The 24,895-nt window shown below is 42.6% G+C and overlaps 1 protein-coding gene across 2 annotated transcripts; it reads right to left on the bottom strand.

Moving 5' to 3' along the window:
* Positions 1-737: 737 nt before the first annotated feature.
* Positions 738-24,154, bottom strand: LOC114653858 (b(0,+)-type amino acid transporter 1-like). Of its 2 annotated transcripts, none has more exons than XM_051929275.1 (4): positions 23,425-24,154; positions 10,871-11,002; positions 7,055-7,419; positions 738-1,070 (listed from the first exon to the last, which is right to left on the bottom strand). In XM_051929275.1, the coding sequence occupies exons 1-4, from the start codon at positions 24,140-24,142 to the stop codon at positions 825-827; spliced, it is 1,461 nt and encodes a 486-aa protein (XP_051785235.1). In that variant the 5' UTR covers positions 24,143-24,154; the 3' UTR covers positions 738-824. The 2 variants fall into 2 exon arrangements, with proteins under 2 accessions (XP_051785235.1, XP_051785236.1); XM_051929276.1 differs by lacking the exon at positions 23,425-24,154 and adding an exon at positions 15,238-15,913.
* Between the last annotated feature and the right edge of the window lie 741 nt (positions 24,155-24,895).

Raw genomic sequence — 24,895 nt, 5'->3', positions numbered from 1 at the left:
GTAAGGCTGCCACACAACAAAATTTGTAAAAGGTGAAGAATCGGAAAAATGGAGACTAATTAATTAAAAAAATAATAAAACCATTTGGGATAAATGAGATAAAAAGCAAAGGATTATTTAGCAATGCCAAAATATAATTCAAAAGTGATAACCAAGAAAAAGGTATGAAGCCTAAAAATATGAATACAGAGAGATGTCACAGAGACAACAACATAAATGGTTATATAAATGTTTCCAAAAGAGACGGATAAACCACTTTTACAAAAACTAAATAAAATAAAAATAAAATCTCCAAAGATGTTGCGCTCCAAAGTTGAATGAAAAAAGTCCCAGAGAGACGAGTTGCAGGAACAACAGCTGAGCTAATTCTTAAAGAGAAAAAGCTGTGACTTTCAGGAGTCTTTCATGGTCCTCTCAGGTAACTGCCAGCTTAATGGCGACAGCACCTGAGAGTCTTCATTTAGTGTGAAGCCTCACTCCTTCAAATTCAAATAAATGAAAATAAGTGATAAAGTAAGGGATGGGGAAGACCAAAAACCACCAAAGTAAAAAAAAACACAAAGGCGTAGCACCCATCCTAAGAATGGGCACCAGATTTAAACCTAGAACACTGGCTCCATGTAGCAGGAGGGCTAACCCCGTACCATCATGCTGCCTCTGAAACTTCTTTGTAAATTACACTGTATACTAAATAGATTAAACATGACATATACCACGACAGAACCAAATAATTTTTTTCTGGTGTGCTTTATGCATTATTACTGCTTTCATTATTCAATCAGAGTCAAAATTTCCAATGTTACAGTGACTTGTGAATTAAAAATTTAGTGGGTTTTGGATTCACTTGTTGAATCTGGTGGGGACACCTCCATGAGCAATTGAATATAACTCGTGATCCGGTCAAAGATACGAAATTTGAGTTTGAAATGCACAAATGGTATGTAGAATATGAATCCCGACAGCATGAGCAGCACACCGTAGATATATTCCACTTCGGGTTCCTGGATAATCGGAGAAAGGACGAGGAAGAAACTGGCAGCTGCCATCACAAATGCAAACGGTAGAAAGACCTGAAATAAAAAAAGTGAAACATTTTAAAAAAACAACAAAATATTAATAATAATAATAATAATTATTTGCATTTATATAGCACTTTTCTCGCATGGTGGCGCAGTGGTAGCGCTGCTGCCTCGCGGTTAGGAGACCCGGGTTCGCTTCTCGGGTCTTCCCTGCGTGGAGTTTGCATGTTCTCCCCGTGTCTGCGTGGGTTTCCTCCCACAGTCCAAAGACATGCAGGTTAGGTGGATTGGCATTTCTAAATTGTCTCTAGTGTGTGCTTGGTGTGTGGGTGTGTTTGTGTGTGTCCTGCGGTGGGTTGGCACCCTGCCTTGTGCCCTGTGTTGGCTGGGATTGGCTCCAGCAGACCCCTGTGACCCTGTGTTCGGATTCAGCGGGTTGGACAATGGATGGATGGATGGATAGCGCTTTTCTCACTACTCAAAGCGCTCATTCATTTTCATAATATCCATCCATCCATTTTCCAACCCGCTGAATCCGAACACAGGGTCACGGGGGGTCCGCTGGAGCCAATCCCAGCCAACACGTGGCGCAAGGCAGGAACAAATCCCAGGCAGAGCGCCAGCTCACCACAGTTTCCATAATGTCATTATGAATATTTATAGTTACACTGATGAATCTCAGCTTTAGACAAACTTTGCAGTACATGAAAGTCAACAAACAGACTGTGGCTTGATGAGTTCATGTGATGTGCACTTTTGGTCACATGATACCGTGGAGGAAATAAGAATTCAACACGTCAACGTTTTTTCTCATTAAACTCTTGGAAGAGTACAGATGCTAAGACTAAAACTGTTATGTTTAATTTTGGTAGGGCAAATTCTGAGCAGATGCAGTAAAGTCTACAGAAGGTGGGCTGGGATATGCTTTTAAGTTTGGATACAGTCGAAGAGCAGTAAACTTAAAATTATACAAAGTTGTTGTCTGTCTGTATACCTGCATTGTTATCACTCTTTAATTTAATATTGTTCATTATCAGTATGCTGCTGCTGGAGTATGTGAATTTCCCCTAGGGATTAATAAAGTATCTATCTATCTATCTATCTATCTATCTATCTATCTATCTATCTATCTATCTATCTATCTATCTATCTATCTATCTATCTAACAGGCTTAAAAAGGTAAAGCAGGACAGGTACATACTTAAATCAGGAATCTTAAGGAAATGAAAAATAAAAAACTCTGCAGTGGGTTAATAAAGAGTTAAAAAAAACCTAAAAAGTAATGTGTATAAGTCTAGTAACTCCAATGTGAATCATAGGGCATATTAACCATTAACAAGGATATTTGGGAGGCATAAAAGACAGAGAAAAATATAGCAGATTATACGAAAGACGACCCAAAGAGATTCTTTCATTATTTTGCTAGTAAAAGAACATTCAAGGAGGAGGTGAAGTGTGTTAGGAATGGTAAAGGGGAATTAAAAGATACAGACAGTGAAATAGCGGATGTTCTACACAAGTGTTTTTCTGAGGTCTTCACAAGTGAGCAAGTGGATGAGCTCCCAGCAGTAACAGGGACTACTAAGGAGGTACTGAGGGATTTGGAAATTGTAGAGAGAGAAGAGCTGCTCAAATTAAATAGGTTGAAATCCAACAAATCAACAGGACCAGACAATATTTATCAAACCATAATTAAGGAGGTTAGTGAGTACAAATATAAACCCTGGATGCATAATTTAGGAAGTTACCGCACACTTGGGAAATTCAGAAGGACTGGAATCCCCTTGGGATTAATAAAGTATTTATCTATCTATCTAAATGGCAAATATCCTGTTAGATAGATAGATAGATAGATAGATAAATAGATAGATAGATACTTTATTAATCCCAAGGGGAAATTCACTAAAAAAAGTATATTTATATTTATATAAAAAGGATGACTGGGTAGATCCAAACAACTATAGAGCAGTAAGTTTAATGTGCATCACAATTATTAAGGTAAAGACTGAGCCACACGTGTCAAGAACAATAGTTTAATAAACAGTCAGCATGGGTTCAGAAGAGGGAGGTTGTGTTTTACTAACATGCTGGAGTTCTTTGAGGAACCGACAACAGGATACAGTCGGAATGGAGCAGATGATATTATTTATTTTGACTTTCAGAAAGCATTTGATGAGGCCACACGAGAGGGTGGGCATCAAACCAAAAGAAGTGGGAGTTCAGGGTGTGGAGTGTAGATGAGGTGCAGAATTGGCTCAGACACAGGAAGCAGAGGGTGATGGTGCGATGGACCTTATCAGGATTGGCTGATGTTAAGAGTGGTGACCAGCAGGGGTCTGCTATTTTTAATATCTATAAATGATTTAGATAGGAATTTAAGTAATAAGATGGTTAAGTCTGCAAATGACACCAAGCCTGGTGGATTATCAGATAATCTGGAATGTGTTGAATCATTACAGAAGCACTTGGACAGCATAGAGGCTTGGGAAGATTTGTGGCAGATGAAGTTTAATATTAATAAATGTAAAGCATTACATTTAGGAAATAAAAATTACATGTGGGAAGTAATATACAAGATTTAAATACACAATTGGATGTACTCAAAACTGAAAGTACACCTTAAAAGGAGGACTTTGAAGTTATAGTGAACTCATCACAATCAACTGCCAGACAGTATTCAGATGCCATTAAGAAGGCTAACTGAATGTCAGGTTATATAGCGCCTTGAAGTGTGGAGTATAAGTCACACACCTTTATAACACACTGGTGAGGCCTCATCTGGAGTACTGTATGCAGTTTGGGTCTCCCGCCTACAAAAAGAACATAACAGCACAGGAAAAGGTCCAAAGAAGAGCGACTAGGCTGATTCCAGGGCTACAGGGGTTGAATTATGAGGAAAGATGAAAAGAGCTGAGCCTTTACAGTTTAAGCAAATGAAGATGAAGAGGTGACATGATTGAAGTGTTTAAAATTATGAAGAGAATTAGTCCAGTGGATCAAGACTGTGACTTTAAAATGAGTTCATCAAGGATACAGTTGGAAATCTGTTAAGGGGAAATTTCACGCAAACATTAGGTGGTTTTTCTTTACAGGAAGAACCACAGACACATGGAATAAGTAACCAAGTAGTGTGGTAGACAGTATGAGTTTAGGGACTTTCAAAACTCAACTTGATTTATTTTAGAAGAATTAAGTAAATAGGAATGGTGAGCTGGCGGCACGGTGGCGCAGTGGGTAGCGCTGCTGCCTCGCAGTTGGGTGACCTGGGGACCCGGGTTCGCTTCCCGGGTCCTCCCTACGTGGAGTTTGCATGTTCTCCCCGTGTCTGCGTGGGTTTCCTCCGGGCGCTCCGGTTTCCTCCCACAGTCCAAAGACATGCTGGTTAGGTGGATTGGTGATTCTAAATTGGCCCTAGTGTGTGCTTGGTGTGTGGGTGTGTTTGTGTGTGTCCTGCGGTGGGTTGGCACCCTGCCCGGGATTGGTTCCTGCCTTGTGCCCTGTGTTGGCTGGGATTGGCTCCAGCAGACCCCTGTGACCCTGTGTTCGGATTCAGCGGGTTGGAAAATGGATGGATGGATGGATGGATGGAATGGTGAGCTTTGATTATTCTAATGTTCTAAACATATTTCCAATACAGCTATACACAAGAACTTTAGACCGACTTTGCCATGAAAGCAATAAAACGACACACTCAAAGAAATCCTAACATTACAATCCATAAAAGAGTGCAAAAAGAGTGGAATGACACCAGATGAAAGTTTTGAACACACAACCTGAAACGTATTTATTTCTTGGTGGAGAAGCCTTTGTTTGTGTCCTAATAGAGACGCTTTCTGTATTAAGAAAGATAAAGAGGTGCTGTGCTGTCCAGGTGGAATTTTGGCTTGTTCTTTTAACTCTGGATGAATCTTGATGTTCAGTTGCTTCCACAATTGCTCTTTTCGGTTAAAGTCTGGTGATTGACCTAACCACTTCAACACCTTTTTTTTTTCCTTCCACTAGAACTACTTGAGAGTATCCTCTGCAGTATCTTAGAGATTGTTGCCCTCATGGAAAGTCCAACCATGTCTCATCCTTGTCTTCTGGATGGATGGCAACAGATTCTTCTCAAGAATTTACTGGTACATGGCTTCATTCATCTTCCCTTCGATAATTTAGAATCCACCAGTACCTTGAGAAGAGAAACAGCCCCATATTATGATGCTCCCACCTCCTAACTTGACTATAGATGTGATATTTTTTAGGTGTGATATTTTTTAGAGTCATATGTAGAGCCTCTTCTCCTCCAAATGCAGTGTGTCATATTATTGTCTTATCTGACCACACCACATTCTCCCAAAATTCTACAGGCTTCTCTAAATGCCATGCAGGAAAATTCAGATGGGCTTCAATATGCATTTTCTTCAGTAATGGATTCTTTCGGGATAATCACATACAAAGCCAGTGGTGGTGGAGAGCATTACCTGCTGTTGTCTCTGTGACAACTCTACCTGCTTCTTCAAGGTCTTTTTGAAGGTCCTTGGCTTGTGGGCTACTCTGCTGACTAACCTTTTGACAGCCTGGTTGGAAATCTTGTGAGCAGCTCCTGTGTATGGCTGGTTGACGGTGGAGAGATGTTCCTTCCACTTGTGGATAAGTGGTGCTTATAGGAACATTTAGCAGTTGTGAAATCAGTCCTAACCAGTGCCATTGTTTTGCTGCTCAACAATCTAGTAGCCAAGGTAAGGGTCTGTTTCTCTTCTCATGGTAGTGGTGGATTGCAAATTGAAGAATGGAGGCTATGATAGCTGCAAAGGGGGCTCAGCTCCACATTAATGCCCATGGGTAATGAGTGGGATGTCAGAAAAGCTCATATAGGTGTGGTGGCCAGGTGTCCTCAAATGTTTGACCATAATGTGTATCTCAAAAAGATTTCAAGATACCTTCAAATGATACTCTGTTCATTTTAAGGTATCTCAAATGCATTTCAGGATATTTCAAGTGCCATTCAAGGTATCTTGAAATAAATTGCAGTACATTTTGAGATACCTAAAAACTAATCTCAAAGATATCTCAAAATGACTTCCAGTAAAATTGCCTAAGTTTTCATTGGGACTTCTTGTCTATTTCAAGATATCTTGAAGATATTCCAAATTGAGCGGTTAGGGTTATGGTTAGGGTTAGATATCTTGAAATGCATTTAAGATCTGATAATAGGCAGGAAACTATTTTGAGATATATGGTAATATAAATAAGATCTATCTTGAAAGGAGGAAGAAGGTATTTTGAGATATCTTGAAATGCACCTGAGATATCTCAAAATAAGCTGGAAACAATTTAGAAATGTCTGGAAATGAATTTAAGCTGTCTATACTAGAACTGAATTGTAATATCGAAAGATATTATTTTACATGGACTGTGGGTTGGAGGGGGTTTGGTGTCTCATGGAGACTGCTGCAGCCCAGCACACATTGCTGTATTTGCTAATGCTATTGTTTTTATATAGTTTGCTGTGGTCCAGTGTTGGTCTAAAAAGATGCCCATTCGATCAGAAAGTTTGTTATCTCCATTTTCTACGATATGATGAGAATTAAATTTTCAAACTACATGGGTTAAGTTACATATTAAAGTAATTGGAGTAACCCTTTATATTTTTTGTACGGAAGACTTGGAGCAAACATCTCAGATGGACCTTATCAGTAGTGACACAAAGATGAAAGAGGAAGTTCTCAATAAGGTTTTTGGACAACAATAGAATGCTAGACGTTGTCATCCTCTGTTTATGTAATGAGATGCCCCAGAGGGTGTAGCGTTCTCTTTTGAGGAGCGGGTGGGTTTATGAAATTTTGAAGGCTTGTACCCCATTCGGATATGGTTAATGATAATTGCATTCTGCTAACCCCCACCCTAATTGTAATTTTCATTTTCACCGGCCAGGTCAATTTCACTAAATTTCCATGGCAATTGTGTTTTAGTTTTTTCCTTGACTTATTACTGCTAATATCCAGATATTTGCAGATTTTAACATGATGGACAGAATCGAAATGCTTGCTTACCTTATAAGGCCTGTGGAGGTTGGGCTCCCTGAACCGGAGAACAATCAGACTTATACAAGTGAGTCCCACCATGAGCCAGGAGGCAAACCCGCTGTAGATCATCAGCAAGGACAAATTTGAAGGAATAATAAAAATGATGGACAAGATGCTAGAAAAGATAATGGCTGGAGCTGGTGTTAGATAGTTGATGTGCAGCATGGACAAGATGGCTGGCAAATGTCCCTCTTTGCTAGCGGCGTAATTGAGCCGGGCTTGGAGGAACATAGAGCCGTTGATGGAGCCAAAGGTAGAAATGGCAACAGAAAGTGGAATGATCCAGGAGAAAGGGCCAATGGTTTTGTTGGCCCATGTGACAGCCACTGCAGCTGTGGAGAAGAACAAGACAAAAATAAGTTTACGTTATTTAGTCTGCTACTTATACTGTGTCCATCATTCATTCATCAGCTGTGAAATCCACAAATTGCAATCTTAAGGTTACTGGGAGCTGACGACTATTATGGAGGCAATGATACAATGCCAGACACAGCCAGGAAGGGGCACCAGTCCGTCAGTATATTTGGTTCTTCTTCTCTTCATCCTTCCTTGGATATTTTTGAGTTGTTTAATAACAGATCCTTCCTAGGCCGTGATCTGGACTACACCAGTGTCTTTCTGGGTACAGGGCTCATTCCAGAGTGGCTTGACCTTCTGCTGGTCAGACTTGCTTTCATTTATTTTATTTTTTTTTTGCTAATTTTCCATATTTTCTTTTCTTTTGTGAATCAATTTTTTCAGCTAATATATTGATAAGGAAGGCTCATTGAGATACGACTTAACTCATACATCACATTCAATGTGTTAATGTGGTTTTAATTCTAAATAATTATGTTTCTATAGTGCCCTTCAAACTACTCAAATTACTTTACATAGGAAAAGGGGAACCACGTCAAGCACCACCAATGTGCAGCACCTACCTGGATGATGCAATGACAACCATTATTGCACCAGTAAGCTCATCGCATGTTAGCTATTAGCTGGTGAAGGGGTGAGAGAGACTGCCAATTAGAGTCAGGGGATAATTAGGGGGCTAGAATGGACAAGGCTGCAATGGGCAGTTTTAGCCGGGACATTGTGGGGATAAACCAAACTTTAGCTCTGTGTCGATTTTTTCCTTCCTGCACCTTCCTTCTTTACCTTGTCATTATTCATTTTATTTAAAAATTATTAATTTTTATGCCTTCCAATGAGGAAGCAGAGCCTGGGGACTTGGAGGTGGGCTCCCCATCTCTGGGACTGACGTCACCGAGGTGGTTAAAAAACTCCTTGGTGTCAGGGCCCCGGAGTTCCTTAAGGCTCTAGATGTTGCAGGACTGTCTTGGTTGACTCGTCTCTGTAACATCGCATGGACATCAGGGACAGTGCCTCTGGATTGGCAGACTGAGGTGGTGGTCCCCCTCAGAAGGGGGACCGGAGGGTGTGTTCCAACTACAGAGGGATCACACTCCTCAGCCTCCCTGGAAAAGTCTGTTCAGGGGTTCTGGAGAGGAGAGTCCGTCGGATAGTCGAACCTTGGATTCAGGAGGAACAGTGTGGTTTTCGTCCTGGTTGCTGAACAGTGGACCAGCTCTACACCCTTAGCAGAGTCCTGGAGGGTGCATGGGAGTTCGCCCAACCAGTCTACATGTGTTTTGTGGACTTGGAAAAGGCGTTCGACCGTGTCCCTCGGGGAATCCTGTAGGGGGTGCTCCGGGAGTATGGGGTACCGGACCCCCTGATAAGGGCTGTTCAGTCCCTGTACAACCGGTGTCAGAGCTTGGTCCGCAGTGCCGGCAGTAAGTCGAACCCGTTTCCAGTGAGAGTTGGACTCTGCCAGGGCTGCCCTTTGTCACCGATTCTGTTCATAACTTTCATGGACAGAATTTCTAGGTACAGCCAGGGTGTTGAGGGGGTCCGGTTTGGTGGACTCAGGATTGGGTCACTGCTTTTTGCAGATCGTGTTGTGCTGTTTGCTTCATCAGGCCGTGATCTTCAGCTCTCTCTGGATCGGTTCGCAGCTGAGTGTGAAGCAGCTGGGATGGGAATCAGCACCTCCAAATCCGAGACCATGGTCCTCAGCCGGAAAAGGGTGGAGTGCCCTCTCAGGGTTGGGAGCGAGATCCTGCCTCAAGTGGAGGAGTTCAAGTATCTCGGGGTCTTGTTCACAAGTGAGGGAAGAATGGAGCGTGAGATCGACAGGCGGATCGGTGCGGCGTCCGCAGTCATGCGGGCTCTGCATCGGTCTGTCGTGGTGAAAAAGGAGCTGAGCCATAAGGCAAAGCTCTCAATTTACCAGTCGATCTATGTTCCTACCCTCACCTATGGTCATGAGCTATGGGTAGTGACCGAAAGAACGAGATCGCGAATACAAGCGGCTGAAATGAGTTTCCTCCGCAGGGTGTCTGGGCTCTCCCTTAAAGATAGGGTGAGAAGCTCAATCATCTGGGATGGGCTCAGAGTAGAGCCGCTGCTCCTCCGCATCGAGAGGAGTCAGATGAGGTGGCTCGGGCATCTGATCAGGATGCCTCCTGGACGCCTCCCTGGTGAGGTGTTCCGGGCACGTCCAACCGGGAGGAGGCCCCGGGGAAGACCCAGGACACGCTGGAAGGACTATGTCTCTCGACTGGCCTGGTAACACCTCGGGATTCTCCCGGAAGAGCTAGAAGAAGTGGCCGGGGAGAGGGAAGTCTGGGCATCTCTGCTCAAGCTGCTGCCCCCGCGACCCGACCTCGGATAAGCGGAACAGGATGGATGGATGGATGGATATTAATTTTTAATTAGCAGAAAAAATATTTGTTACTGATTACCAGGTCTTATATGACTCTAAAGTATAATGACACAACTCAGGCATGACGCTTCAGTAGGTAGAGGTTTTACTGTTAAACATAACATTACATATCATTCATTCGTTAGATTCACCATTACTTTGAAAATTCTGTCAAGGCGATGGACAGAAACAGCGAAGCTTTTCAGCGTTGTTCTCAAGAAAAGTGAAGATAAAATTAAGGAAGGTGTTTTTGTTGTTCCTGTAATCCGTGAACTGATGCTTGACGATGAGTTCAAAAGGAAACTGAGCCCACTGAATGAGCAGCATGGGAAGCATTCATGCGGGTTGTCTAGAATTTCCTTGGCAGTCACAAAGCAGAGAATAACGCTGAGCTTGATGGAGAACATGCTGGACGTGTATCAACTTATGGGAGCCAGAATGTCACTGAAGATGCCAATTTTTTACATTCTCATCTCGACTTTTTTCCACCAAATCTAAGTGATGTCATCAATGAGTATAGGGAAAGATTTGATCAAGATATAAAGGTGATGGAAAACTGATATCGAGGAAAATTCACTCCGAGCATGATGGGTGACTACTGTTAGTTCTTGCAAAGAGAGACAGATATGCAATACAAGCACAAAAGCGAGGGCCTCAAACATTTTTGGGCACGCTGACCTCACTTTTATATTGAGGTAAATTGACATAAATATACTTTAACGTGTCTCTGGTATCGTCTTCTGGTTTGTTTTCAGAATAAGCACATCAAAATAATTTTGGTGGGACAGAGTCCAAACTCCAGATATCGTGTTGATATATTATATTGATATTCAAAAGTGTCAAAACGTCAGTGATGTGTATTTCAAAAACCTGATGTGCTAGCTTAATTCCGATTTGATACATGGAATCAGTGTAAAAAACTTAATAAAGAGCCGCTCTGAAGTTCCCAGTAGCAAACAAAAAATATTTTTTGCAGACCAGTGTAATGCATGCAAGTGATCAAGGCATGTCCATCTTTTCTATACTGTACATACCTGAAGAGACCATCTCTTTTGGGGTCAACACGGCCATGTAGGAGATATTCACTAGCAAGTAGAAGACAATCACAAGAGGCACCGCTGTTATGATGCAACGAGGCACATTCTTGCTGGTGTTCTTTACCTCTTCTAAAAGAAAACAAAATGAAATTGAAACTTAATATGGCTTCTGAACAACAAACAATTTGACCAAAAGGTTTAAATTTCTATTTCACAGAGTAACCAGATGACCGAGAATGACATTCTTACTGCTTATCGTTCTGCTTTGGATGGTGATGGTCTCTGGGTGGTTTTCCCCCAATATCTCCAAAAATGTTTATACATCAGGGTGATTGTTGTTTCCAAACTGACCTTGTGTGTTCTGTGTAAGTGGACTGTATGGTGGTCTCCCATCCAGGACTCAATTTTTAGTTTTTGTGTACCAGCACTGCTTGGCATATACAAGTGTACCAGCTTAAATGATCGCTTATCTGTGCCGCTCTGATGACCCTCAACATCACTCCCTTCTTTCTTATTTGACATTGCATGAAATTCCAAAAGGGATTCAAACCCCGGGCAGCACGGTGGCGCAGTGGTTGCGCTGTTTCCTCGCAGTTAGGAGACCCGGATTCGCTTCCTGGGTCCTCCCTGTGTGGAGTTTGCATGTTCTCCCCGTGTCTGCGTGGGTTTCCTCCCACAATCCAAAGACATGCAGATTAGGTGGATTGGCGATTCTAAATTGGCCCTAGTGTGTGCTTGGTGTGTGGGTGTGTTTGTGTGTGTCCTGCGGTGGGTTGGCACCCTGCCTGGAATTGGTTCCTGCCTTGTGCCCTGTGTTGGCTGGGATTGGCTCCAGCCGTGACCCTGTGTTCAGATTCAGCGGGTTGGAAAATGGATGGATGGATGGATGGATTCAACCCCCAGCTCCCTAAGATCACCCCAACTTCTCCCCGGTCTTCAACTGAATATCAGTGTGTCGGGGTGCCAGAAGCTCCCACTCCACGCTTCCCACTCTTCAAGTGAATACATCAGTCTTCTACATAGGGTACAGCCACTTTGAGAGATGGCACACAGGGACTGCTGTCCCAGCCAGAGCTGTACAAGGATCTTTACCCAGATGGGACTCCAGTATAATGGATTGACAGAGGATGACAGTGTATTCAGGCCATTGTCTTCACCCACTTGCTAGGTGGCATCCTCCCTGGTTTATGGTACCCTTACAGATACCCACAGGGCTTCATGGAAGTTGTACTTCTGTAATTCAGCTCTATTGGGATTCCGTGATGGGTTGCCAGGGGGTGCTGAGGGGATAAGCCAGCCCTAGTTTGTGGGCGTCCAACCTCACCTAGAAGTTCTCCCAAGCCACACTCTCAGGGAACTAGAAGTATTCCCAGATTTTATATAAAAAGGAGCAGCCAGCTTCAATGCAGGGAGCCAGAGTCGGGAAGAAGAAGACAAAACTTGCCTGAAGGAGCAGAGGAGTGAAGAATAGAGACAGAAGGAGTGCGGAGTGATAGAGTATAGTTTGTGGTGTGGGAAACGCTTATGTGAGAAAGAGTTTCACACAATTAAAACTCTTTGTCATACACCAGAACTTGTGTCTGTAAATCTGCCGCTTGCCGCGATGTCGGTCTCGTAAGATTTTTCGGGCAGCTGCGCAGAAGGCGATTGCGCATTCGGCTTCGGACGGACGTGAGTGAGGAGACTGGCAAATTATATATAAGATTACTAGTTTGACTGTTATTAATTATTCATTTATTACTATCTGTTTCGATTATTTTACTATCTATTCACTAGCCTATTATTTATTCATCGATTATAGTAGAGTTTTGTTCTTCACTTGTCCTGTGTGTATGAGGGGGCGACCCAAAAGAAACGAGACTGGCCTCCGTGTGGCTGGACGGTGAGTGGAGAGGGTTGGATCAAAGGTCAGTGCTTGTTCACTCATCCCTCGCCACTCAGTAGCCAGGCGGACGCCTCTGTGAAACGATCTCACGTGTCACGCAGTCATTGTTTTTAGAAGCTTTTCTCGTGACCCTGTCAAAATAGTGATGTTGAATTTCACGGAACAAAAGAACTTGTTTGAAATTTTGTTTTCTACTTGGCAATACACCAACGGAATCGTTCCAAATGCTTCAGATGGCTTTCAAAGGAAGAAGCTCTGAGTCAGGTGAGAGTTTTCGAATGTTTTTTGCGCTTCAAAAATTGGAAATTTAAGCATCGAGGATCAGCCTCGTTCTAGACGCCCTTCAAGCAGCTGGAAGGACAAAAACATTGCAAAAATCTGCGAAAAAATAAATGAAGACCACCGTTACATAATTGGCAAGTTGTCAGAAGCTACAGGAGTTACATGGAGCTCAGTTCAGCGCATTTTGACTGGAGACCTGGGCATGAGGCGTGTTTCAGCCAAATTTGTCTCCTGTCTGCTAACAGATGACCAGCGGAACACTCGACTCAGTGTGCACAAAGACTTGAAAATGGAGCTTGAAAGTGACCCAGACTTCTTGTCCGGGGTCATAACAGGTGACGAGAGTTGGTGTTACGGGTATGAGCCTGAAACGAAACAAACATCGAGCCAGTGGAAGAATCCTGATTCACCAAGGCCCAAACAAGCCAGACAGGTGAGATCGAACGTGAAAACGATGTTGAATTGTTTCTTTGACATTAGAGGCTTCGTGCACAAGGAATTCGTTACCAAGGGGTCAGACGGTCAACCAAGAGTACTATCTGGGGGTCTTAAGACAGCTGAGGGAGGGAGTGCGGAGGACAAGGCCGGAATTGTGGCAGTCAGTGAAGTGAAGTGAAAAGAACGCTTACTTTATATTTACATACACTGCAACGATGTCAACCCTAAACACATTAGTGTCCAGCTAACTGTACTGCGACATGACGTTCAGGCTTGTTGCCTCGTAAGCGGGACTCCTCAGGGCCATCTTACCAAATCATAGGCCCAAAATAGTGCAAAAAACAGAAACACACACAGGCATCAGAAACATAGTGAGCTCCTATGCTCCTTAGGGCCCCACACCAGTGCCCATTCTGCCCATATGTTAATGACTTCCAGATAAAGCAGAGCGATTGTGCACATCCATTTTTTATTTTTTAATGAACTGGCATGCCAGCCTTCTTAACAGATGGTATGACAATAAAGCCACTTGACATGACTTAAGAGTACAAGAGGAAGAAGCTTGTCATTTGATGGTTAAACGATGGGTGTCTGTGGGGTCTGGAGGAAAACTGAAGCAGACAAAGTCATTACTGCTAGTTCATTTGAATGCTCTCTTTGTGATTAATAATGTATCATTTAAAAGAAAAAGAAGAAGAAGACTTTGCTTTTATATAGCGCTTTTCAAGGCACTTTACATAGAGAGGCGGCGCCATTTTAACTACCACCAATGGATGGAACAATGGATTTGCTCCAGTATGCTCATCACACATTAGCTATTAGATAGGGAAGAATTAGGTATCTATCTATAATAATAATTAATTACATTTAATAATAATTCATTACTTACCAAGTGTTTACATAGTGAGTGACGAGCCACTTAAACCACCAATAATGTGCTGAATCCACTTGGATGATGTGACGGCAGCCATTATTGTGCCAATACATTAAAAACACATTAGCTGTCAGGGGGCCAGAATGACCAGGCTATGGTGGACAGTTTAGTCAGGACATCGGGATACAGCTGACTATCTATCTATCTATCTATCTATCTATCTATCTATCTATCTATCTATCTATCTATCTATCTATCTATCTATCTATCTATCTATCTATCTATCTATCTATCTATCTATCTATCTATCTATCTATCTATTATATAGTGCCTTTCCTATCTATCTATCTATCTATCTATCTATCTATCTATCTATCTATCTATCTATCTATCTATCTATCTATCTATCTATCTATCTATCTATCTATTATATAGTGCCTTTCCTATCTATCTATCTATCTATCTATCTATCTATCTATCTATCTATCTATCTATCTATCTATCTATCTATCTATCTATCTATCTATCTATCTATCTATTATATAGTGCCTTTCCTATCTATCTATCTATCTATCTATCTATCTATCTATCTATCTATCTATCTATCTATCTATCTATCTATCTATCTATCTATCTATCTATCTTATATAGTGCCTTTCCTATCTATCTATCTATCTATCTATCTATCTATCTATCTATCTATCTATCTATCTATCTATCTATCTATCTATCTATCTATCTATCTATCTATCTATCTATCTATCTATCGTGTCTGTCTGTCAGTCTGCCATATAGTATCTTTCCCATTTATCGTTATTATTGCTAATTGTATTAATTTTCCTGACTCAGTGATCTTTTTCTGAAGTTCTTAGTAATTTTTTTTACCTTCGACATAATTTAACGTGTTCCATCCTCCATATGCCCAGAGTCCATGGTAGAAGGCCTTTCCAATTTCTGAGATGGTGGGTATCTCTCCACTGAATGTCATTTTCAGATTCCTAATGTTCCCCTGGGCAATGAAAACCAATCCAACGATGGAGATGATGCCCAAAGCGAGTAACTTGAGCAAAGTGAAAACATTCTGTAGGTGTAAGGAATATCTGATGCTTAGGGAGTTGAGCACAGCCACACAAAGTATAACGACCACAGCGACTATTTTCTTCACCAAGTCTGGAGCAGTGCAGTCGGGATAAAACGGCTGACTGGCGTACTCGGAGAAGGTGAGAGCTATGATTGAGGATCCAGCTGGCAAGATAAAAATGGCATGAACCCAAAGCAGCAAGCAGGCCATGAAGGAGCCCAGACCTCGCTTGATGTAGCTGTATTCTCCGCCGGAAGAGACAATTGAAGTACCCAGTTCTGCGTAACAGAGGCCACCCACCAAGGAGAGAGCTCCACACGCGGCCCATATGATCAGCGCCACACCAGCATTGAGACAAGAGAATTCCAACACTCCAGAAGGAGAAATAAAAATGCCAGAACCAACAATTACATTGATGATAAAGTTAACCCCACAGAAATAACCGATGGTCTTACTGAGCTGCATTCCACCCTCGGTTTTCTTTTTCCCTGTCTTGTTTTCCTCTGCAGTGCTTCTTCCTTACTTTATCCATTTAACTTGGTTTCAGTTTAATGGGCTGGAACCGGTTAAAGAAAAGACAAGGTGTTAACTAAATTCTAAATAAATCGCAGGCAAGTTACAAAATGTCCAGGCTCTGCAACCCTCAACTGAACTAAACACGTCTGGAAATAAAATGTGGATGGACTTGAAATCACCAGATAATGTTTGAATGAGGAATTGAGTTTAATAATAATAATAATAATTCCTTTTATTTGTATGGAATCTTTACAGGGTGGGCGTCATGGTGGCGCAGTGGGTAGCGCTGCTGCCTCGCAGTTGGGAGACCTGGGGACCTGGGTTCGCTTCCCGGGTCCTCCCTGCGTGGAGTTTGTATGTTCTCCCCGTGTCTGCGTGGGTTTCCTCCCACAGTCCAAAGACATGCAGATTAGGTGGATTGGCGATTCTAAATTGGCCCTAGTGTGTGCTTGGTGTGTGTGTGTGTTTGTGTTTGTCCTGCGGTGGGTTGGCACCCTGCCTGGGATTGTTTCCTGCCTTGTGCCCTGTGTTGGCTGGGATTGGCTCCAGCAGACCCCCGTGACCCTGTGTTTGGATTCAGCGGGTTGGAAAATGGATGGATGGATGGATCTTTACAGGGTGGGCTCGTTGGTTAGCACGTCCACACTTTCACCAAATGTCAGCAGGAGTTTTTTTTTTTTTTAAACACCAAGTTTTCTTTTTTTTTTTTTTTTTTCTGGCTTCCAAACATACAGGATCCGGGCGGGGGATTTTGGGGGGGGTTTGAGGTTGGGGTTGGTGAGACACAAAAATATTGCCAAACTGCTAGGAAAAGAAAAAAAATGCTTAAACATCTCATAGGATTTCCATTTTAGTCACCGTCAGAAAATTCCTTGAGATGCAATACACCAGCAGATCTGTCACCTGAACTTCAGAAGAGGTCATCTGCCTGAAGCTAAGCATGTACTTAGATGGGAGACCACCATGGAAAAAACCTTCGATTGCTGCTGGAAATGTCAAGGGGGTGCTTACCCTGTGGCCTTTGTGGGAATCCCAATGTCCCAGCCCAGTAATGGGGACACTGTGATCTAAAACTTGTGTTTTACTTTGGATGAGATGTAAAACTGAGCTCCTGACTCTCTGTGGACATAAAATATTCCTGGGTATCCTTGGGAACCCGATGTCCAGGTTAAGTCGCCCACCATGGCCTGTTCATTCTGACCCTCTAATCATCCCCTGTCCCTCACTGGCCAACTTTCTCTTTCAATAATCTAGTAATTATTGTGTGGTGAGTGTACTGGTGCAAAAATGACATTGTATGATGCTCTGAATGTCTTGTAAAGTACTATAATCATCTTTTTGATAATAAATTAAAAACAAAACAATGCATTAAAATGAACTGTCACTAATGACAGATGTCTGCTTTATTTTCCTTCGGACGTCCACTTTGATGGCTACCTACTGTCTATGTAAAGCGCTACGTAATTTCCAACTGATGCCGCATTACAAATATTAACACTGCTTTTACAAATCCCATACCAAAACGGCATATAACAGAGACATGGTCATTGCAGGGCGGCACGGTGGCGCAGTGGGTAGCGCTGCTGCCTCACAGTTGGGTGACCTGGGGACCTGGGTTCACTTCCTGGGTCCTCCCTGCGTGGAGTTTGCATGTTCTCCCCGTGTCTGCGTGGGTTTCCTCCGGGCGCTCCGGTTTCCTCCCACAGTCCAAAGACATGCTGGTTAGGTGGATTGGTGATTCTAAATTGGCCCTAGTGTGTGCTTGGTGTGTGGGTGTGTGTGTGTGTGTCCTGCGGTGGGTTGGCACCCTGCCCGGGATTGGTTCCTGCCTTGTGCCCTGTGTTGGCTGGGATTGGCTCCAGCAGACCCCTGTGACCCTGTGTTCGGATTCAGCGGGTTGGAAAATGGATGGATGGATGGATGGACATTGCATATGTCATTCCAGCAGATAGTGCATCACCAACATGAACACTGCTTTTCCCCTTCCATAGGCATTGCATTTGATATTTCAACAGAAAGGTGAAGGGTACTGTATGACAGATAGATACTTCAATGGCTATTCACAAACATTTATAGTAATACATTTTATTACTACAAATGTTTGTAATGCACCATCTGTTGGAATAGAAAATGCAATGCATTTTACTACATGCATTACAAAATATGGTCCAATACATGGTGTACTGCAAATGTGAATGGTGAGGTATGCACTGATTACTTTCAGCCCATCTTAGAAGGGTAGCACAGCTAGATATTTATATATATATATATATATATATATATATATATATATATATATATATATATATATATATATATATATATATATATATATATTCATAGCATTCGTAGTCTGAAACACAATCTGATTGTATGGGTGGTTACCTACCAGGTAACGCATGTGGTTGGTCTGCAAGTCAACAAACATCCGCCAAGCCCTTCTCAGTTGCGAGTAGCAGATCATAGAATGTTGCATAGTTTACTGTCAAATAATGCAAAGAGTATGTGACACGTATTTCACCCTCATTTGTGCTCATCAGGCATACACACTCACTGCACCCCTCTCGCGGGGATCGAACCTCGGATGTCAGAGGTGAAGCCCCTTTACATTGTGCCACGGCGTGTAGTTTGTTTATTTGACAGCCTGGAGAGTGGAGTAATTACATTCATAGCATTCGTAGTCTGGCTTGCACCTGTAGAGTTGTAACACTGTCTCTCTCTCTCTCTAAATATATATATATATATATATATATATATATATATATATATATATATATATATATATATATATATATATATATATCTCAAATTATATAAATATATATAGATATATATATATATCAAATTATATATAGATAGATAGATAAAGCACTATCTATCTTTTTATCTATGTGTTGTGTAATAACAGCAGTCAAAACTGAAGGAGGGCACATAAAGTTTAGCGACTGTACTATCTATCTATCTATCTATCTATCTATCTATCTATCTATCTATCTATCTATCTATCTATCTATCTATCTATCTATCTATCTATCTATCTATCTATCTATCTATCTATCTGTTATGTTGTGCCTTTCACATGTATCCATCCATCCATTCATCTCTATATTAGATAGATAGAATTGAAGGACACTGTATAATAGATAGATAGACAGATCGGCTACCACTGCGCCACACAGCAAGAAAATCCGTCCATCCATCCATCTTACAACCTGCTGAATCCGAACACACGGTCACGGGGGTCTTCTGGAGCCAATCCCAGCCAACACAGGGCACAAGGCAGGAAACAATCCTGGGCAGGGTGCCAACCCACCGCAGGACACACACAAACACACCCACACACCAAGCACACACTAGGGCCAATTTAGAATCGCCAATCCACCTAACCTGCATGTCTTTGGACTGTGGGAGGAAACCAGAGCGCCCGGAGGAAACCCACGCAGACACGGGGAGAACATGCAAACTCCACGCAGGGCGGACCCGGGAACTCAGGTCCCCAGGTCTCCCAACTGCGAGGCAGCAGCGCTACCCACTGTGCCACCCACACAGCAAGAAAAGTAGATTTAAAATATTTGCACAGAGCACAATGACATATTAAACTTATATTCTGATTACGGTCGGACATCCTTTATTACAACAAGCTTGAGGGAGCCTGGCATGGGTACAGGTCATCCACCAAGGTAAAATTGGAGAAGATGTTAAACAAGCTCTGTTCACTTGCATAACACACCTGAACACACATTTGTTTACACCAGTTTGAGACACAATTGGTTCAGTTTTCTTTCGTTTATTCAGTTGGAGCACAGGCAGGTGAAGCGACCCACTCGGGGTCACACAGTGTCTATACTGGAGTTTGCTCACACAAGCTCAGGGTTTGGAGTGCCAAAAGCCAAAAGCACTACACCACACTGTGCCAACTTTTTAAGCACAGTTAAAATGTCATATGTTCTCATCTCCATAGTCAATGTACAGAGAACAGACGGGCCTACGTTTGAAAATAAAGCACAACTTACCTTCGGCTTTGTTCAGTCCATTCCAGCCCCCATATGCCCACAGTCCTTGGTAGAAAGCCAGGCAAATCTGCGCCACGGTGGGCACCTCTCCATCAAATGCATTCTCCAGATTTTTTGTGTTTCCTTTCGCCATCTCGACGAGTCCACCAATGGCTATGAGGACTAAGCACTGCATCTTAAGGATGGTGAAGATTTTCTGCACCCAGAGTGCCCCTTTGATGGTGACACCATTCACAGCAGTTAGAATGATCACCACGGCCACGGCAATCACTTTCTTCACCATTTCAGGAGTGGGGCAGTCGGTGTAGAAGGGCTTGGTGGCGTACTCTGCGAAGGTGATGGCTTTGATGCTTATACCCACTGGCATGCAGAGAATGATGTCAACAAGCAGGAGCAGGAAAGCTGGAAAAGGTCCCAGTCCTCTCTTCACGTAGTAATAATCTCCACCGGAAGATGGAAGGGCCGTCCCCAGTTCTGTGTAACACAAGGCGCCCAGCATGGACATCACTCCGCTGGCCGCCCATATGGACAGGGCCACCCCGACGTTGAGACGGGAATACCTGAGCACCCCGGCAGGGGAAATAAAGATCCCAGATCCTACAATAATACCCAGCAAGAGGTTCAAACCGGAAAAGTATCCGATTGATTTCTGAAGAATGATGTGTGCCCCTGTGCCAGTCGCCTTCACTTTTTCAAATAGCTGATTTTTATTGGCCATTTTTGTTTTTTTTTTGTTTTATTGGGCTAAAGTTTAAAAAATGTTCAGTGGGCTCTCAGTATTTATGTGAGGACTTGTGAGCGGAGTTAAAAATTGTCACAGTCCTCAGGGAGAAAAACAATGAAAACCAACCTCCCAATCGGACTTCAAAAATCAATACCTTTTACAAAAACACACGCGGAGAAAAGCAATTATCTTTAGTTCATCATTTCCTAAACACTTGAGCTCGTGTTAATGATTTGACACCTTTTTTTCCAGGAGTGTTAAATGTGTTAAATATCACTTTAAAAAATGTTAAATGTCACTTTAACATGTCGTACCTTTGGTACTGTGGTGGAGTAAATCATTTTTGCCATTTAGGGGGCAGTATAAGGGGGTGGGGATAGGCAGTGCCAGCTTAGCTAAAATTATTAAATAACACAAGCTACCCGCTCATCTGTGTGCAATGGAGAGCATTCAGCTCACTTTTTTTTCCCTTCCATTTTCTGAATCCAGTCCAACCACTGAGGCCACTAGTTGGGCCATCATGGAACCCCAAAGCCCAGATACAATACAATTTATTTTTATAGACCCAAAATCACACAAGAAGTGCCGCAATGGGCTTTAACAGGCCCTGCCTCTTGACAGCCCCCCAGCCTTGACTCTCTAAGAAGACAAAGAAAAACTCCCAAAAAAAATGGAAGAAAACTTGGGAAAGGCAGTTGAAAGAGAGACCCCTTTACAGGTAAGTTGGGCGTGCAGTGGGTGTCAAAAAGAACAGGGGGTCAATACAATACAATAGACAGAACAGAACAAATCCTCAATACAGTATAATAGAGCAATAGAAATATTACAAGTACAGAGCAGAATTCTACAGGAGATGATATCCCATAATATGATTTGGATTTGTTCAGAGTCCTGGAGACCTCAGCCAACAAGCTGCCTGCCCCATTTGGCCATTCCATAGCTGGGCCAGCCAGTTCCATGAAAGGACCCCTCTACCCCACGATTCCTGCAATCCTCCATCAGGGAAGGCAGACAAAACAACTTGGCAGGTGGGCAGTGGCACCAAGTGCCATATTTGAGTACCGAGAAGAGAAACAGAATAGGTGAGGGTTAGTAACAAATTCTAACTATCATGTTACTGATGTTTTAGTTGTTTTTGAAGAACACTTAGACAGCGAAAGCATGGTGTGCACCGGACCAAGGCATGTTGCCGACTGAAAACTACAAGGGATCGCATATCAAAGGACCCCCAGCCCTGCCTCTACCTCATGCAATGACCTCACCCTGTATAAGTGCCTTTCCGATCTATCTATCTATCTATCTATCTATCTATCTATCTATCTATCTATCTATCTATCTATCTATCTATCTATCTATCTATCTATCTATCTATCTATCTATCTATCTATCTATCTATCTATCTATCTATCTATTATATAGTGCCTTTCCTATCTATCTATCTATCTATCTATCTATCTATCTATCTATCTATCTATCTATCTATCTATCTATCTATCTATCTATCTATCTATCTATCTATCTATCTATCTATCTATCTATCTATCTATCTATCTATCTATCTATCTATCTTTCTGTTATGTTGTGCCTTTCATATCTATCCATCCATCCATCTATCCATCTCCATATTAGATAGACAGATAGATAGAATTGAAGGGCACTATATAATAGATAGATAGACAGATAAGAAAGGCAGTGTATGATAAACAGCACTTTAGTTGTTCCCAGGGGGATCTCTGGCTTTTTATAATTGGTGTGCCTTCATAATCAGCCTGTAGATTCAGTGGACTTCTCTGTCTTTGATGTTACTTGCCCAGTACACCACACTGGTCATCACAGACTTGTAGAACATGTAAAGTGTGTCACTACCCACATTTAAGGAGCACAGTCTCTTAAAGGAAAAAAAAGAGTCTGCTCTGCCCTTTCTTCTACAGTCCATCTGTTTTACAAGACCCGTCCAGCCTGTCAATGATGTGGACTCCTAAGTCCTCATAGCAGTGCACCACATCCACTCCCTAAATGGTGACAGGGCATAGAAGCTCTTTGGCGTGGCAAATGTTAATAACCAGTTCTTACGTTATAGCTGGTCAGACCAGGGCAAAACTGATTTCATGGATACTGTGGTTTTTTACAACATTTGAACAATTGTAACAAGACAACACAAGATAAGTAGCAAAATGTCTTCTAATTTGTCCAAAATGGTCAAGTTGAATTTTGAGGGCCTGTTGAGTCATCCTGTCTGCACCACAGGGAACACACTGGGGATAATTTAGAATCGCCAATGCACCTGACCAGCATGTCTTTGGACTGTGGGAGCAAACTGGAGCACCCGGAGGAAACCCACACAGACAACATGCAAACTCCACACAGGGAGGACCCAGGAAGTGAACCCAGGTCAGTCCACCATGGCAAAACTGGAGAAGATGTTAAACAAGCTCTGTTCACTTGCATAACACACCTGAACACACATTCGTTTACACCAGTTTAAGACACAATTGGTTCAGTTTTCTTTCGTTTATTCAGTTGGAGCACAGGCAGGTGAAGCGACCCACTCGGGGTCACACAGTGTCTATACTGGAGTTTGCTCACACAAGCTCAGGGTTTGGAGTGCCAAAAGCCAAAAGCACTACACCACACTGTGCCAACTTTTTAAGCACAGTTAAAATGTCATATGTTCTCATCTCCATAGTCAATGTACAGAGAACAGATGGGCCCACGTTTGAAAATAAAGCACATCTTACCTTCGGCTTTGTTCAGTCCATTCCAGCCCCCATATGCAAACAGTCCTTGGTAGAAAGCCAGGCAAATCTGCGCCACGGTGGGCACCTCTCCATCAAATGCATTCTCCAGATTTTTTGTGTTTCCTTTCGCCATCTCGACGAGTCCACCAATGGCTATGAGGACTAAGCACTGCATCTTAAGGATGGTGAAGATTTTCTGCACCCAGAGTGCCCCTTTGATGGTGACACCATTCACAGCAGTTAGAATGATCACCACGGCCATGGCAATCACTTTCTTCACCATTTCAGGAGTGGGGCAGTCGGTGTAGAAGGGCTTGGTGGCGTACTCTGCGAAGGTGATGGCTTTGATACTTGTAGCTACTGGCATGCAGAGAATGATGTCAACAAGCAGAAGCAAGAAAGCTGGAAAAGGTCCCAGTCCTCTCTTCACGTAGTAATAATCTCCACCGGAAGATGGAAGGGCCGTCCCCAGTTCTGTGTAACACAAGGCGCCCAGCATGGACATCACTCCGCTGGCCGCCCATATGGACAGGGCCACCCCGACGTTGAGACGGGAATACCTGAGCACCCCGGCAGGGGAAATAAAGATCCCAGATCCTACAATAATACCCAGCAAGAGGTTCAAACCGGAAAAGTATCCGATTGATTTCTGAAGAATGATGTGTGCCCCTGTGCCAGTCGCCTTCACTTTTTCAAATAGCTGCTTTTTATTGGCCATTTTTATTTTTTTTTGTTTTATTGGGCTAAAGTTGAAAAAATGTTCAGTGGGCTCTCAGTATTTATGTGAGGACTTGTGAGCGGAGTTAAAAATTGTCACAGTCCTCAGGGAGAAAAACAATGAAAACCAACCTCCCAATCGGACTTCAAAAATCAATACCTTTTACAAAAACACACGCGGAGAAAAGCAATTATCTTTAGTTCATCATTTCCTAAACACTTGAGCTCGTGTTAATGATTTGACACCTTTTTTTCCAGGAGTGTTAAATGTGTTAAATATCACTTTAAAAAAATGTTAAATATCACTTTAACATGTCGTACCTTTGGTACTGTGTTGGAGTAAATCATTTTTGCCATTTAGGGGGCAGTATAAGGGGGTGGGGATAGGCAGTGCCAGCTTAGCTAAAATTATTAAATAACACAAGCTGCCCGCTCATCTGTGTGCAATGGAGAGCATTCAGCTCACTTTTCTTTCCCTTCCATTTTCTGAATCCAGTCCAACCACTGAGGCCACTAGTTGGGCCATCATGGAACCCCAAAGCCCAGATACAATAAAATTTATTTTTGTAGACCCAAAATCACACAAGAAGTGCCGCAATGGGCTTTAACAGGCCCTGCCTCTTGACAGCCCCCCAGCCTTGACTCTCTAAGAAGACAAAGAAAAACTTCCAAAAAAAATGGAAGAAAACTTGGGAAAGGCAGTTGAAAGAGAGACCCCTTTACAGGTAAGTTGGGCGTGCAGTGGGTGTCAAAA

The sequence above is a fragment of the Erpetoichthys calabaricus genome, chromosome 6 (assembly GCF_900747795.2).
Source record: "Erpetoichthys calabaricus chromosome 6, fErpCal1.3, whole genome shotgun sequence".
NCBI classification, from domain to species: domain Eukaryota; kingdom Metazoa; phylum Chordata; class Cladistia; order Polypteriformes; family Polypteridae; genus Erpetoichthys; species Erpetoichthys calabaricus.
This window is presented reverse-complemented; position numbering and strand designations above follow the sequence as displayed.